Source organism: Sminthopsis crassicaudata, chromosome 4 (genome assembly GCF_048593235.1).
Source record: "Sminthopsis crassicaudata isolate SCR6 chromosome 4, ASM4859323v1, whole genome shotgun sequence".
NCBI lineage: Eukaryota > Metazoa > Chordata > Mammalia > Dasyuromorphia > Dasyuridae > Sminthopsis > Sminthopsis crassicaudata.
In genome coordinates, this window is record NC_133620.1 from 433,705,249 (window position 1) to 433,723,381 (window position 18,133).

The following is an 18,133-nucleotide window of genomic DNA, read 5'->3' on the forward strand; positions in this document are numbered from 1 at the left end:
GGATAAGAGTTATTGGCTTGAAGATAGTGAAAAAAATTTGAAGCGATTATATTGAAAAGTAGTTTATAACTTTACCATTGCTCTTTTCAAGCCTTTCAGTTCAGGACTGTTAAAACATTCTATTAATATTTCCAATAAGAACAAGGGTGTAAAGCAAGGAAATGCTAGCAATAGCAATAAGAGAAGAAAAAGAAATTGAAAGAATTGGAATGGGCAATGAGGAAATAAAACTATTACTCTTTGGAGATAATATGGTAATGTACTTAGAGAATTCTAGAGAATCACCTAAAAAACTAAGTGAAATAATAAATAACTTCAACAGTTTCAGAATATAAAATAAACTCATATAATTCATTAGCATTTCTCTATATTATCAACAAAGTCCGTCAGGAAGAGAGAGAAATTCCATTTAAAATAATTAACTATAGAGAGTATAAAATATTAGCAGTCTTCCTACCAACAAAAATTCAGGAACTATAATTACAAAATATATATATTTTTGTTTTTTTTTGCTGAGGCTATTGGGGTTAAGTGACTTGCCCAAGGTCACACAGCTAGGAAGTGTTAAATTTTTTTTTTAATTTAATTTTTATTTTATTTTATAATTATAACTTTTTGTTTGATAGTACATATGCATGGGTAATTTTTTATAACATTATCTCTTGCACTTACTTCTGTTCAGATTTTTTCCCTTCCTCCCCCAACCCCCTCCCCCAGATGGCAGGCAGTCTTATACATGTTAAATATATTACAATATATTCTAGATACAATATATATGTGTAGAACCGAATTTCTTGTTGCACAGGAAGAATTGGATTCAGAAGGTAGAAATAACAGTTTACACTCATTTCCCAGTGTTCCTTTTCTGGGTGTAGCTGATTCTGTCCATCATTGATCAATTGGAATTGGATTAGCTCTTCTCTATGTTGAAGATGTCCACTTCCATCAGAATACATCCTCGTACAGTATCATTGTTGAAGTGTATAATGATCTTCTGGTTCTGCTCATTTCACTTAGCATCAGTTGATGTAAGTCTCTCCAAGCCTCTCTGTATTTCTCCTGTTGGTCATTTCTTATAGAACAATAATATTCCATAACATTCATATACCATAATTTACCCAACCATTCTCCAATTGATGGACATCCATTCATCTTTCAGTTTCTAGCCCCTATGAAAAGGGCTGCCACAAACATTTTGGCACATACAGGTCCCTTTCCCTTCTTTAGTATTTCCTTGGGATATAAGCCCAGTAGTAGTATGGCTGGGTCAAAGGGTATGCACATTTTGATAACTTTTTGGGCATAATTCCAGATTGCTCTCCAGAATGGTTGGATTCTTTCACAACCCCACCACCAGTGCATCAGTATATCAGTTTTCCCACATCCCCTCCAACATTCATCGTTAGTTGTTCCTGTCATCTTAGCCAATCTGACAGGTGTGTAATGATATCTCAGAGTTGTCTTAATTTGCATTTCTCTGATCAATAGTGATTTGGAACACTCTTTCATATGAGTGGAAATAGTTTTAATTTCATCATCTGAAAATTGTCTGTTCATATCCTTTGACCATTTATCAATTGGAGAATGGCTTGATTTCTTATAAATTAAAGTCAATTCTCTGTATATTTTGGAGATGAGGCCTTTATCAGAACCTTTAACTGTAAAAATGTTTTCCCAATTTGTTACTTCCCTTCTAATCTTGTTTGCATTAGTTTTGTTTGTGCAGAAACTTTTTAATTTGGTGTAATCAAAATGTTCTATTTTGTGATCAATAATGGTCTCTAGTTCTCCCTTGGACACAAACTCCTTCCTCCTCCACAAGTCTGAGAGGTAAACCATCTCCTGTTCCTCCAATTTATTTATGATTTCGTTCTTTATGCCTAAATCTTGGACCCATTTTGATCTAATCTTAGTATGTGATGTTAAATGTGAGTCCATGCCTAGTTTCTGCCATACTAATTTCCAGTTTTCCCAGCAGTTTTTGTCAAATAATGAATTCTTATCCCAAAATTTGGGATCTTTGGGTTTGTCAAACACTAGATTGCTATTTTTATTCACAATCTTGCCCTGTGAACCTAACCTATGCCACTGATCAACTAGTCTATTTCTTAGCCAATACCAAATGGTTTTGGTGACTGTTGCTTTATAATACAGTTCTAGATCAGGTACAGATAGACCACCTTCACTTAATTTTTTTTTCATTACTTCCCTTGAAATTCTCGACCTTTTGTTGTTCCATATGAATTCTGTTGTTATTTTTTCTAGGTTATTAAAATAGTTTCTTGTAAGTCTGATTGGTATAGCACTAAATAAATAGATTAGTTTAGGGAGTATTGTCATCTTAATTATATTCGCTCGGCCTATCCAAGAGCACTGAATGTCTTTCCAATTATTTAAATCTGACTTTATTTTTGTGGCAAGTGTTTTGTAATTTTGCTCATATAATTCCTAACTCTCCTTTGGTAGATATATTCCCAAATATTTTATACTATCGACCGTTATTTTGAATGGAATTTCTCTTTGAATCTCTTGCTGTTGGATTGTGTTGGTAATGTATAAAAATGGTGAGGATAGTGTTAAATGTTTGAGAGCAGATTTGAACTCTGGTCCTCCTGACTTCAGGGCTGGTGCTCTACACATTGCTCCACCTAGCTGCCCCTACAAAATACTTATCATACAAATAAAGTTGGATCTAAACAAATGGAGAAATATTAAGTACTTGTTATTAGGCTAAGGCAATATAATAAAAATTGATTGACTTATCCAGTGTCATATCAATCAAGCCACCAAAATTTTTATTTTAAAGAGCTATAAAAATAATAAAATGTATATGGAGGGAAAAAAGGTCAAGAATATCAAGAGAATAAATGAAAAAAAAAAAAGTAAAGGTACCCAGCAGTACAAGATCTCAGATTGGGTTATAGAATAGTAATTATTAAAACAATCTGGTAATTGCTAAGAAATAAGAGTGATGGATCAATAAAATAGATTAGGTACACAAAACAGAATAGTAAATAACCATAGTATTTAGTTTTTGACAAACCCAAAGATCCAATCTTTTTACATAACAAATCATTATTTGACAAAAAATTCTGAGAAAATTGGAAATCAGTTTGACAGAAACTAGATATGGATCAACTTCTCACACTATATATCAATATGAGGTCAAAATCACTACATGATGTAGACATAAAAAGTAATATAAGCAGATTATGGGAACATGGAATATTTTACCTACTAGATATATGGATAAGAGAAGAATTTATGGTCAAATAAAAGACAGAGCACTATGCATAATTTTGATTTTGTGAAATTAAAGAAACATCAAACAAAATCAGTGCAGCCAAGATTAAAAGGAAAAGCAGGAAACTGGGAAATTTGTTTTTACAGAGTTTCTCTGATAAAGGTATTTCAAATATATAGCTGAGTCATATTTGTAAGAATAAGACTCATTTCTCAATTGATAAATGGTCAAAGGATATGAACAGGTAGTTTCCAGAAGAAATCAAAGCAAGCCATAGTCATATGAAAAAATGCTCAAAATCATTATTGATTAGAGGTACCACCTCTTACCTATCAGATTGACTAATATTGACTACTCTGAATATGAGTTCTTTGTTCAGTTTCCTGGTGGTCTCTGGGGCAGCCTTCTTTTCAGTAGTGTAATCACCACAAGAATAGCCAGGACTCTTTCAAAGTCCTATCTCCTTGCCTGGGACTTCAGCTAGCATTCTTAGAGGCCTTCCAGAGTCTTGGTTTCTGTGGAGAAAATGAAGGAGGATAATATGCCATCAAAGTGGTGTGAGATGGAATGAACGATTCTGAGTTCAAGGGCTTGTGCTTCAGCCTCCTGTCTGCTTGTCTTTTCTAGCTTTCTCTGAATGAACCTGGCTAAGGCTTTTAGCTTATATGCTCTACGCTGAGTATAAAGCAATCATTATATCACTAGGAAACCATTATTTGTTGTAAGATTAAATCAATCATACTGAACTTAGAGAACTATTAATCATTAAAATAAATTAGATACTCATTGTCTCTTCAATTTCACTGAATTAACACCTTGTAAGAATTCTTGTTTTAAGTTCAGAGTTCTGGCACTTAACAAGGACCTATATGTAAAAAAAAACATTTATAGTGCTCTTTTTGTGGTACCAAATAATTGGAAATTGAGGAGATGCCCATCATCAGGGGAATGGCTGAATAAATTGCGTTATATCATTATGATAGAATACTATTGTGCTCTAAGAAATGATGAAAGGAAGTTGTTTTCAGAAAATCCTGAAAATGGGGTAGTTTCCAGCCCTGAAGTCAGGAGGACCCCAGTTCAAATGTTGTCTCAGATATTTAACACTTAACTATCTGTGTGACCATGGGCAAGTCACTTAACTCCAATTGCCTCAGAAAAAAAAGAAAGAAAGAAAATCCTGAGAAGAAACCTGAGGCAAAGTGAAACGAGCAGAACTAGGACAACACTGGACATCTTAACATGTATGTTGATCAACTATGATTCTCATAGCTATTCTCAGCAACACAGTGATCCAAGAAAGTTCTTAGGGACTTATGGTGAAAAATGTTATTTCCATCAAAAAAAAAAAAAAAAAAGCCAAAACCAAAAACAACTGATGGAGTCTGAATGTAGATTGAAACATAACTTTTTTTCTTTCTTTCTTTTTTTTTATTAAAGCTTTTTGTTTTTCAAAATAGATGGATGGACAATTCTTCAACATTAACCCTTGCAAAACCCTGTGTTCCAATTTTCTTCCCCTTCCCCCACATCCTCCCCTAGATGGCAAGTAATCCAGTATATGTTAAACATGGTAGAAATATGTTAAATCCATTATGTGTATTTATACAGTTATTGTGCTGCACAAGAAAAAAAGAGAAGCAACATCAAATGCAAGCAAACAATAAGAAGAGTGAAAATGCTATGTTGTGAACTGCACTCAGTTCCCACAGTCCTCTCTCTGGGTGTATGTAAATAGCTCTTCATCTCATTTGAATCATCTCATTGTTGAAAAGAGTCATGTCCATCAAAATTGATCATTATATAATCTTATTGTTGCCATGTATCATTATACATGTTCTGTTCATTTCACTTAGCATTAGTTCGTCTAAGTCTCTCCAGGACTCTCTGAAATCATCCTGTTGGTTGTGAAACATAACTTTTCAAACTTCATTATTCTTATTTTTCATCTGTTTTCTTTTGTAGCATGGCTATTATGGAAATGTTTTGTATGAATGCAAATGTATTATCTATCTAAATATCTCTATCAAATTGATTGCCTTGTTGAGGGGTAAGGGAAAGGAGAGAATTTGGAAATAAAAAAATTTTAAAAACAAACATTAATACATGTAATGGAGAAAAAAAATTAAATGTAAAATAGGCTATGGAGTGAAAAATTACACGGTAGAAAGCTTGCTTTTGTGGTTTTTTAAATTGGGTAAAGGAAGGAATGAAATTGTGAGAAAATAAAATAACGTAATACATTTAATTCATTTTATGTTTAAATAGGCTAAAAAGTATTGAATTAACTGAGAATTTAAAAAAGCTTTCAGTAGAAAACAAACAAATGGCACAAGAAAAAATGACTTCAGCCCTAGAGTCTAAGAAACTGCAAGAAGATATTAATGTAAGTTTATAAATATAAGTACCTTTTTCTAATTTGAAAGATGGAATTTGTTGATTATCTCTGAGATCTCACCTACCTCTAAAATTCTTTTATTCTTTTTAGATTGGCAATAATAATGGGCAAAAAGTTTGAGTGAAGTTTATAGATATCAATCAAATTTTACATCAATACATTAAAGATGTATGGTTTAATTAGCATGACAAACCCTGAAACAGATTTAAACCCATCTATAACTTAATAAAAAGTTTTAGAGAGTTACTCGAGGTGCCCAGAATCTCACAGCTGAGATTGCCTCTTGTTAGAGGCAAGAATTAAGCTCATTACTTGCTGAGTCCAAGCTCCTTGCTCACTCCATTATGCCCTGCTACATTTCTGATCTAATTGTCAAAGTCAGTCACTCAACATTTACTAAACATTTACTAAATATCTATTTTGTGAAATACACTAAATGTTAAGGATATAAAGATAAAAGATAAACCCTTTTCTTAAAGAGATCAGACTACATTGGGAAAGACATGCAAAACTATGTACAAATAAGTGATATATAAGGTAATAATCAGCAGAGAGAAAACACTATTGAACTTAAAAGTGATTGGGAAAGGCTTTCTGTAGAAGGTAAGATTTTAGCTGGGACTTGAAGAAATCAGGCAAGCTAGGAAATAAAGATGAAGCAGAAGAGTATTCTGAGCCTGAGGAGGTAGCCAGTGAAAGTGCTGGGTGTTGGGAGATAAGAAACTAGCATCACTAGATAGAGTATGTAGAGGAGTGTAAAGGGTAAGTCTGATTTTGATCATGAATTCTCTCCTGATATTCTTCCTGTTCTTCTATTTGCTCATTTTTCTTTGTTTCTTCAGCCTATTTCTGCTCATTAATTTGTGTGTTTCTCAAGATTCTTAGTCTTTTTTTTTTTTTCTTTGACAATCTCATTCAATCCCTTGTTTTAAACTTCTATTTCTATGCAAATATTCCTAAATCTCTAACTCTGGTCCTGACCTTTCTCTTGTACTCATGATTCACATTTTCAAATGCCTATAGAACCTTCTTAAAGCATTTCAAAGTCAGTATATACAAAATCAAGCTTACTTTCTTTCTCCTTAAAACTTTTCTTTAAAACTTGGCTCCATCTTTTTTTATGGAACCACTACTCAGTCTTGTTTCCCCTGTTCATAACTTTAAAGTTACTTTTGATTCTTTTCTCTTCTTATTTTGATACCACAAAGAATGCATTTGAAGGATATTAAAAACCCTTAATGATCTGACTCTAGCCTATGTTTCCATGCTTATTACATATTACTTTTCTTCATATACTATAAGGTCTAGAGATACTGGCCTGTTTAATGTTTGGAGTGAGTAACATCCTGTGTCCTATATTTAAGGGATTGCATGAACTGCCCACCAGGTGTGCAATGCTTTCTCTCCTCAATTCCAACATATAAAATTTCTAGCTTCCTTCATGTCTCAGCTCAAATGCCACCTCCTATATGAGACCTACCTATCCTGTTTATCTCTATTTTTTAGTGCCCTCTACTATGGAAATCATTAAAAATATTCTTTTATATTTATTTACCTGTTTACATGTTTCTCTTAAAAAAAAAAGTAAATTCTTTGAGGGCAGAGACTGTTTTTTGATACTCTAGAATAGATAACTTATTTATATTCTTGGTGTATTAGCATAATGTCTGGTACATAGCAGACACTTGATGAATGCTTATTGAATTAATATTTAATTATTGAGTCATGCTATTTCACTTCCAGATTATCTCTTGTATTCATACCTACCTGATCATTTCTATTATAACAATTCTAGTTTAAGCCCTCATTATCAACCACTTGGACTGTTGTAATTGCCTTTCAACAGTTTTTCATGTTTCTAGTTTCTCCCTCCTTCAAACTATCCTTCAAATCATTATGACAATCATTTTTCTTATATGTAAATGGGGTCATTCTATACCTCTGCTTAAAGCCTTTAGGAGGTCTACACAATAAGGTTTAGTTTTGTTCTTGGGTGTTAAGGATTTTTTAAAGTATGGGGGCACTCAACCTTTCCAGCCTTGTATTATTTTCTTGACTATTCTATTTTCCAGGCAAATTGGTGTGAATTAACATTTGAACTAGATTTTGAGGGTTAGAAAAGATTTCAAAAGATGAGTAGGATTTCAGTGGAGGGAATTAGCAGGGTTGTGGAGGAAACATGAAAAAGTTAAAAAGGGAAATTGATACTTTGAATTTTATTCAAATAAAAGTGATTTTAACGTTTTTTAAAACTTGTTTTTAAAATATATGTGAAATAATTTGTCTAACATCAACTATTTATTTATTTAGGATAGCAAAAAGCAAGAAGAAAAGATGATGAAGCAAATTGAAAATCTAAAAGAAACAAAAAACTTATTGAGGCAAGGAAAATAAGTGGCTAAATATTCTGGGGCCTATTATATTGTTATTATCTTTTAATTTAGCAAGTTAACAACATTTCTGTTAGTATATTATAGTTCATCTTGATTTTATGTGAGATACACTTCAACACTTTAAAGAAATTATTCTTTCATTAGTGTTAGTTCTTTCCCTATCTATGCAGAATATCCATGTCTTAATATAGATAATTTTGTGATTTGCTATGGTTCAAAAAAAGCATTACTCAGTAACCAAGTTCTGGTGATGAATCTCCCTTAGCTAGGTTAGTTCTTAGATTAAAATCTATTACTAATTCTTTATTCACAGGCTTTCCAGGTAGGAAAATATACTTGTAAGCTTTCATTCTTTTCTATTAGTTAAGAACCTTGATTGCAAGGATGCATTTGAGTTGTTTGTCCTTTGTGCTTGAAGAGGATCATGACATCAGGGAGTTAATACAAGGGAATTGGATTTAAGTGAAGGAAACCTGTGCAAAGTCATTATCCTCACTTTCTGCTCCAAAGCCATCAGGGTCCAGTGGCAAGATATAGATTAAAATAGTTGACATAAGATGACCCTGTATGCAGTGAGTGACCTTGTGTTGGAGTAAGGCATTAGGGAAGATGAGGTATGGTTTAATGTAACCTCCCAGAAATGAGAAGTAAAATTATTTTTCATAGCAAGCTGTCCTCAAAGTAAAATGTTGTCTTGTTTTATTTTTTTTTTTTTTGGTATAAAGGATTATGGCCTTAAACACATGACTATGTAGATTTTTGTAAAATCATCTGAGTCCCAATCCTTTTCAAAATGAAAATTGTGGAAATTGGGAATGACTATTATTCTAAAAAAAAGTACAATTTTAGCATTCTTTATTGATAAATACATAATTGGATTATTTGAAATTATAGAATAATGGCTAACTTTCAGTTTTATTTCTTTTAGAAAAATGGATATTTAAAATTAAAGAAAAAATCTGTAATTTATTTATAGCAATTGTACTTTGCTTCCCAATTTAGAATAATTCAAATTATGCTTCCCAGTTCTTTTACGCTTGTCTGAATAATGCTGGCCAAAATAAGTAGTTTCATATACATATTTTTATGAACTAGAAACATCTATATTTTAAGTTATACAAAAAACATGAATATTCATTTGGTTAAAAGATAGTGCCATTGATGCTTTAGGCTACAAGTTTAACCATCATATTGTATAAAGGACAACTCACCTATTTAGGATTTTATCAGAGTAACCATTGTAAGAAATAAAAAAAAATCCATTGAGACAAAGACAATCAGTGGCTAAATATTTTGGCTATACAGAAAATTAGATACCTGGGAAAGGATAGGGGCCCACTACATTCTATCATGATTTTGAAATGATATTTTGAATGTACATCTTTATGCTAATAACATTATCTTTAATTTCAAGAGACAATGTTTTATTGAAAGTCATTTGTAACTAATACTTATAATTCCTATGAAATAATGAACTTGTAATAATGTTTTTAAAATAATAAGTTATGAATGAAAATGAGAAAAAGGCTCTCATCTCTTTAGCCAGAGATCAATTTTTTTTTTCTGGAAAAATGTGGTTTTTTTTGGTTGAAAAAGTTTCAATTTGAGGTTTAGAAAAAGAAAAAAAATGTAATCTCATTTTAAATGTAAGTAAACTTTTTTAAAAATCATGCCTGATTTTCAATTAAAGCCAAACTCAATCAAAACAAAACAGACTAGTGAAGAACAGTATTCATATAGTAAAATGAAAAAAAAAATCCTAATTGCAGTTTTATCTTTTTTTCATTTCTATAGGAATGAATTAGATGCTGTAAAAGAGGAGTTAAAAGATAAAAATGAAGAAGTTGAAAGTAAATTGAACAAGAGTGAAGAAAATGTATGTTGTATTTGTAGTATTTACGACAGTTGTTAGCCCATGACATGACAAAATTGGACTTACTTTATTTCAGTAATAATATCTATAGCTTATGTCTCCAATTAAAGTTTCCACTAAGAATGTTAGGATTTTGCCTCAGGGACTTTTAGGTCCTGTGTAAACATTCAAGCTAAAAAGTTATGAGGCAGAGGACAGACTTTATTCACCTTAACAAAAGACTTTCATCAGAACCCTTTGACAGCCAATTTCTCTTGCACTTTCCAAGAGAATCAAGCAACATACTCCTTAAATAGCTATAAATCATGGAATACTACAAACTTGGGAGAATCAAAATTATGAGTGATCCAAAAGACAATGAAGAGAAATATGTTGGGAGTGTATAGTTTGTTGCATACCCACTGATGATTTGTGCATAAGAAATTATATAAAAAAACATCAAAATTGGAAGAGTTTTTCATGAGAACAAATCCCCAAATCTTAAATAGTTTTAGAAAGAAATTTATTAGGTCATTTGGAAGAGGGAAAGAGAGAGAAAGAAAGAAGGAGAGAAGAGAGTGAGCCAGAAATCAAGGGTGTCTTTCTCTCCCAGGTTCTAGATGATTTCCATTTTAAGGAATCCCAAACATAAGCTTTAATTAACTCAAAGCTTTAATTAACTCAAAGCAAGTACTAAATGGGGACCCCAAAAAAGAATGCTTTAGGTGGACTCAGGACATGGGGAGAACCCATTCCTTGTAACCATATCTCTCATAACCATTCCTCATTCCTGGGGAGTTACTGAAGTTAGGCAACATTCTGGATACAAGCAACTTCTAATCACATAAAGTTGGATTTAAACATTTATAATAATTTTTCCAAGAAATATAATAAAGCATTCTTTCCACAGGAAGTAGGTCAGTAATGCAACAAGAGAGAGCTATTATTAGTTAATAATCCAAGTATTACATTGGTAAGCACAAAATAGAAGAGCTAGAGGAAGGCCTCTAAAATAGTAAATCCTCAGTGGAGTGAAAGGAAGTTTCTCCATTCAACTTGTTATTAGAGTGCAGTGAACCTTTGTTTCTGAAAGGACCTCTTGCTGTAGAATATGACTATGTCCATTGGCACTTTATTAATATTATAAAAGAAAATGCAGGCTTATTTCTGAGTCTGGAGATACTTCAGAAGGAATTAGTTGGTTTGGAACTACTTCTGGGTGTCTCCTTAGGGATCTGCTTACATCATATTTTGTGTTGTTTTGTACACTTAGAAAGATGGATTCTTGTAGGAAGAGTCACCTCTTTGTACTATAAAGTGATGAACACTTTAAAAAAACTTTCCCCTTATTTTCCTTCTCCTGGAGAGACCTAAAAAGAGAGGTGATCTGAGAATAATAGACTAAAGGGGGGTCCCCTCTCTCTTCCCAGAAGTCATTAATGGTTATATTAGGATAAAAACATGTGTAAAATGAGGGGGTTGAACTACATGATATCTGAGGTGCCTTGTAGCTCTAAATCTATCCTGTGATCTTTAAAGAATTTGTTCTCAGAAGAAAAAATCAAGTGAATAAAAAATTTCTATTGTTTAGATTGTTAGACAACATTTAGATAGTTTTTATACACACACACACACACACACACACAGTCATAATAGCAATAGTACATATACATATATGTATAGATACCATACATAAATGAATGGCCCAAAATTAAATAGGGAAAAAATAGGCTGAATGAGAATGGGAAATTATAAAGTTTCTTTAATATCTCCAAAGTTCTACCTGATGAAGGCCTTTTTTTTTTTTTAACACATATATTGTAACCATGTTGTTGTACAGTAGATTTCTAAAGAATTAAAATTGACTATCACTTAGAGGTTAGTGAAGAGGCATGTGGTAGTTATGAGCAGATTGTAAAACAAAGAAGGAACATGAAGGAGAGGAGAACCAAAGTAAAGGATATTATCTTTTTTTTTTTTTGAAAGATCTTGAGCATAATTTATTCATATTTATAAGTAATTTATATATAATTTATAGAAAAATCCTCCATTGTAAGATAACCATATGCATACCTTCTTCCTTAAATATAGATATCATAAGAGTTATATTTCAATATTTTTTTCTGATTCTGACCTTTCTTTTTTTATTATTTATAATTTTTTCCACAGTATATATGCATGAGTAATTTTTTTATAATATTATCCCTTGTATTCATTTTTCCAAATTATTCCCTCTCTCCCTCTACTCACTCCCCTTGATGACAGGCAATCCCATACATTTTACATATGTTACAATATAACATAGATACAATATATGTGTGTAAATACCATTTTCTTGTTGCACATTAAGTATTAGATTTCGAAGGTATAAGTAACCTGGGTAGATAGACAGTAGTGCTAACAATAGTAAAGGATATTATTAAAGAAATGTATGATTAAAAAAAGATGTGGTGAGGGGGATACCAATGGTTGGATTGCATATTTCATTGGTAATCTTGGAGATATTAAGAGAAATGAAGTAAGTCCTCTTCCCCTGAAAATTGGGTAGATTTAAATTTAAATTTAACAGTTATAATCCTTGGACACGTGGTTAGGATTTTCTCCTTTCTGTGGTCCAGAAAATTCTCCTTTAAATTCTCTTTAATTTCCTGGAATTTAGTGACTACCATCTCCCCTCTCTCCCGCCTTCTGAAATTCTGATTAATATAAATTCTGATGAAGGTTTGAACTTGTCCTCCTATCTTCTGGATTCATTACATTGTCCTGCATATCACCAAAGTTTTTTTAAAGTTCTCTGCTCTTTCATTTTTCCATGCTTTACTAGATTTTATATACATATATATATATATATATATATAATATAAATGCCAGAAATATTGATTGGTTTTTGACCCTTTGTCCTACTTCTACTTTAGGGTCCAGAACTATAATGTAATATTCTGTTCTCTAAATTGTAATCATTCGCTGTGAGCAGATCCTTTGGGGAGCTTCTAGAGGCAGCCTTGGCTTCAGTTTAGTTTCAGTAATCACGTCAAATGCAGCCAGGAGTTAAAGACCAACTCCTTTATTGTCTCTTCCAAAATCTTATCTCCTTCACTTGGGGTTTGGCTAGTTTTCTGGAGGCCTTCCTCTCAACTTGGTTCCCAAGAGCTCTTGTCTGAATGTTTCCAGTCAGCACAAAGGTGGAAATGGGAATGAATCTTGACTCTGAATCTCCTGGAGCTTCCTTGAAGTTCTCTGGAAGTTCTGAGAGCTTCTAACACTTATATGTCCCATCCTGAGTATACACCAATCATTATATCACCAGGAAACCATTATTTGTTGTAGGATTAAATCAATGCTAAATTAGATTTAACCATTGTCTTCTCAATTCCATTCAGTACCTTGTTTCAAGTTCCGGTCCATAACATCTCCTTGTAGGGTCAGATCAATCATACTGAACCATGCTAAATTAGATAATTATTGTCTCTATCCATTTCAGTGACTTAGCACCTTCTAAGAATCCTAACACAGAACTACTTGCTTTTTACAACCTTTAGTATTGCTATTCTTATCCCTTCTTCTGTCCATGCTTCCTTTTGCCTGAATTACCTGTATCCTGAAATAAGACAACACTTTTTTTGGCATCTAAATGACAACTAAAATCTACAGATAATATATAGAAGGTAAAATAGTGGGAGAAGAAATTTACAAGATATTTCAAAAATTTTAAAAAGTTGTCCCAATCTTCAACAAAAACATATAGGGACCTAAGCTTTAATCTCTATTGGATTTCCTTTTTCAGTGCCCTGTTCTTTTTGTTCTTGTCTCTGGAGTTCACTGGCTTAATTTTATTTGATCTGGATGCTACTTCTAGCCTGAGGCAGATTAGTTCTGTGACCTTAAATAAGTTATTTAACTTTTTGAATCTTGGTTTCTTTATCTATAATATGGTGAAAATAATAGCATGTACTTTGCAGTTGGACATATTAAATGAGATGTTGTTTATAAAACAATTTGCAAATCTTAAAGTGGTATAAACATGCTAGTCATTAGCAATTATTATTATTATTATTAGAATTGGGTTGTTAAGGTTACTAGGATTTTCAGCTTCTGTTTAAGAATTTTTTATTTTACTTTATAGCATTTATTTTTTCCCAATTATATGTAAAAATTAATTTTCAACATTCATATTTGTAAGAGTTTGAGTTTAATTTTTTTCTTTTAATTCCCTTCTCTCCCCCCTTTCCAAGACAGCAAGCAATCTGATATAGGTTACACATGTGCAATCATGTTAAACATATTTCCACATTAGTTAGACATGTGAAAGAAGATCAGAACAAAAGGGAAAAACCAACAGAAAGAAAAAACCAAAAAAGTGAAAATAGTATGGTTTGATCTACATTCAGACTCTCTATTGAGTATTGTCTTATTTCAGGATACAGGTAATTCAGGCAAAAGGAAGCATGGACAGAAAAAGGGATAAGAATAGTTCTTTCTCTAGATGTTGTCAACATTTTCCATCACAAATCCCTTGGAATTGTCTTGAATTACTGCATTGCTGAGAAGAGCAAAATTAAGCTTTGTTTCCTGATGTGGGGTATATATTTAAGAAAGGCACATTCTTGTCCTTGTGAAGTCTTCCCCCCTCCCCCCTCCTCGGCTTCAAGATATCTAGAATTAACTTTGAAGTTACCTCCTTCATCTTCTCTGGTAGTTCTGGTGCTTTTGGCCTTGGAAAGCTTATCGTAACTTTGATCTAATTCTCCCTTTATGCTTATTCTCTAAATAAGCTCTAAACTTGTCTACTAATTAGGTTATTAGGATTGTTACTTTACTAAGAAACATGAAAGAACTTGGGCAGTTTTTTTTTGGGGGGAAGGATATAGAATAAAGTGGGAAAGTTGATGAAATAAAATTGAATAGTGAACTGAGATTATATAAACTGGAAGATAGAAGCTACAAATAGGGGGAAAAAAGCTTTTAATAAAATATGTGTTCTCACATTACACGTTAAACATTTTTTTTTGTAGGCCAGAAGCATTGAAAGTGAAATTTTGAAAAGAGATAAGCTTGTAAAGATATTAGAAAACAAGGTATGATTAAAATTATACATTTTTGAGAATAAAGTCTATTATCATTTTAAAGTTTTATCCAAGAATTTCTAACTATTCCATTAAATATTTGTAAAAGATAATTGAAAATAAAAGTATTGTTTTATGGGATAATTGATTTTAGCGTTATTTCTAATTTGTGTGTAAGACAGGAGGGACAATGCCCTGTGGCAAGTGAAAATGGTTCATCTCTTCTAACCATTTCCCCCTAGGCTGAAACTAAATGATGAAGCAAAAAGCTTATGTTCTCCATGGTCCCAGATCTTTTCTGCTGAAATGAAGGGACTAAGACCTAGTCCTAGAGTTATTTTCTTTTTCTCAAGAGTATTCTGTGTTAAAAGAAAATTCATCCCAGACTTCATTCTTTGAAAGACTGAACTGTAAGATAACAACACAATTCTTTGAATTATTATATTTAAAAAATGGGTATAGGATAACTCATACAACCTAGTCAGAATTCCTAGATCACACAATTGGGTATTAAAAGAAGAAAAATGTCAAATCAAGTCTCTTTGCCATAGATGTATTCTTAGATGATTTGTACCCCGTGAGAAATTTGAATTGTATTTCTGGATCTTTCTGTTCTGATTGATGAACCTTTTGCCATGTCTTGTGAGAATTTAGTTTCCTTGAAATTTTCTACAGTTTTCTCATCATGTGCCTGTACAAATATCTTCTCTTTCTCTCTACTTTTATGCATTTCTTTATGTGTGGTCTTCCCTTATTTGAATGTAAGCTCTTTATTATTCTTGCATGCATTTTTATCCCCAGTGCCTTCTACAAAGTAATTTTGAATTAAAAAACCCCAGATTTCCCAATTTTTAAGGTAGTCACTTTTCTTTTTATTTACTTATATTTTTAATCTTTACATATTTATATTTCTCAATATTAGTTTATTTTTCCAAAAACTTGTAAAGATAGTTTTCAACATTCTTTTTTGTAAAATTTTGTGTTCCAAATATCCCTCCCTTATAACTTCCAAGACAGCAATTTGATATAGGTTAAATATGTACAATTCTTTTAAACATGTTTCCATATTTTTCTTGTTGTGCAAGAAAAATCAGACCAAAAGGGAAAAAAATGAGAAGAAAAAAAAAACATACAAATAAAAGGTGAAAATACTATGCTTTAATCCACAGTCAGTGTCCGTGCTTTCATTTCTGGATGTGGATGGCATTTTTTTATCCCAGGACTATTGGTATTGCCTTGAATTACCACACTATTGAGTAGAGCCAAGAACATGCAAGTCCATCATAGTTGATCTTCACATAATTTTCTCCTGGTTCTGCTTATTTCACTCAGTATTAGTTCATATGTCTTTCCAAGCTATAACATTAACACTCCATTACATTCATATGCCATAACTTATTCAGCCATTCTCCAACTGATATCCACTCAATTTCCAGTTCCCTGCCACTACAAAAAGAGCTTCTATAAACATTTTTGCATTTATCACTTCTTTCCCTTCTTTTATGATCTCTTTGGGATATAGACCCAGTAGTGAAATTGCTAGATCAGAGTATGGACAGTTTTATAGCCGTTTGGGCATAATTCCAAATTGCTCTCCAGAATGGATCATTTCACAACTCCATCAACAATGCATTAGTATTCTACTTCTCCCACATCCCCTCCAACATTTATCATTATCTTTACTTTTCATCTCAGCCAATCTGAGAAGTGTGAAGTGGTATCTTAGAATTGACTTAATTTGCATTTTTCTAATCAATGAGAAAGCCAATTTTAAAAACATTTGAAAATACATTATTGCTATTATTTTGGCAAGGCAATTGGGGTTAATCGACTTGCTCATGATTACACAGTTAGTAAGTGTTAAGTATCTGAAGCTGAATTTGAACTCAGGTCCTCCTGTCTCCTGGGACAGTACCTTATCCACTTTGCTATCTAACTGTCCCCAAATCTATTCATTTGAAGATTCCAAACAATGAAAAGTATCATGTGATTTTCATTTTTTAAAAAAGGTGACCCATTTGTATTAGAAAAATTGTATATTAGAAAAAACATACATTACATATACTGTAGCAGCAAGGCAGCTACACTTAGTACTTAGCATGCATGTATATATAACATATGCATATGGAAAAGGAAATAGCAAACCACTCTTTGCCAAGAAAACCCCAAATGAGGTCACATAGAGTTGGACAACTATTGACCCATATATTACTTTTTCATCCTATAGAATCAATGGTCTTGGTGTCCTTTGAAAGTATCCTTTATGGAAAAATAAAAGAGTTGAATAGGCAAGCTTTTGCAGGTGATCTTCTATAGCAGTCCATATTGTCATAGTCACAAATTAAGCTCAGTTTTAGAGAATATAGTATAACACCGTTTGATATATTTAAAAATGTTTTCCTAGGCAAAACAAAATACAATCTTGAAAGTTGTCTTCAAACAATGTGTCTCTTATACAAACATTAAAATCTTTTTAAAATTTATTTTTAATTAAAGTTTTTTTATTTTCAAAACATATGCATGGATGATTTTCAACATTCACTCTTTTTTTTTTTTCCCCCTGAGGCTGGGGGTTAAGTGACTTGCCCAGTGTCACACAGCTAGGAAGTGTTAAGTGTCTGAGACCAGATTTGAACTAGGGTCCTCTTGAATTCAGGGCTGGTGCTCTATCCACTGTGCCACGTAGCTGCCCTCAACATCCACTCTTGCAAAACCTTGTGTTCCAAATTTTTTCCTTTTTTCCCCTCCCCCCCAAATATCAAGTAATCCAATATATGTTAAACATGTGCAATTATTCTATACATATTTCCACAAATATCAAGCATTAAAATCTTAAATACGATTTACTTAACATGACTATTCTCACTTTGTGATTGGTTGTCAACAAAAGGTGAAATACAAAACAAAGAGATATATGCTTACCTAAAATATTTGCCAATGTGATGTTTTATGTAACTTCCATACTTACAGCGACATTCTATAAAGATGCTTTTTGAAATTTTTGCTGAGGCAATTGGGTTTAAGTGACTTGCTCTGGATCATACAACTAGGAAGTGTTCAGTGTCTGTGACCAGTTTTGAACTCAGGTCCTCCTGACTTCAGGGCTGGTGCTCGTTCCACTGTGCCACCTAGTTACCCCTACAAAGATGCTTTTTGAAGGAAATGTTATAATGATTGCATGAA

General features: G+C 32.4%; 1 protein-coding gene across 2 annotated transcripts in view; it reads left to right on the plus strand.

Annotated features, from left to right (window-relative positions):
- The window catches only part of SYCP1 (synaptonemal complex protein 1), a 94,077-nt gene that overhangs the window by 57,404 nt on the left and 18,540 nt on the right, over positions 1-18,133 (plus strand). For both annotated transcript variants that reach the window (XM_074263153.1, XM_074263152.1), the window contains exons 20-23: positions 5,513-5,630; positions 7,953-8,023; positions 9,830-9,911; positions 14,900-14,962. In XM_074263153.1, the coding sequence (XP_074119254.1) occupies positions 5,513-5,630; positions 7,953-8,023; positions 9,830-9,911; positions 14,900-14,962 (334 nt within the window). The remainder of the gene's footprint in view (positions 1-5,512; positions 5,631-7,952; positions 8,024-9,829; positions 9,912-14,899; positions 14,963-18,133) is intronic.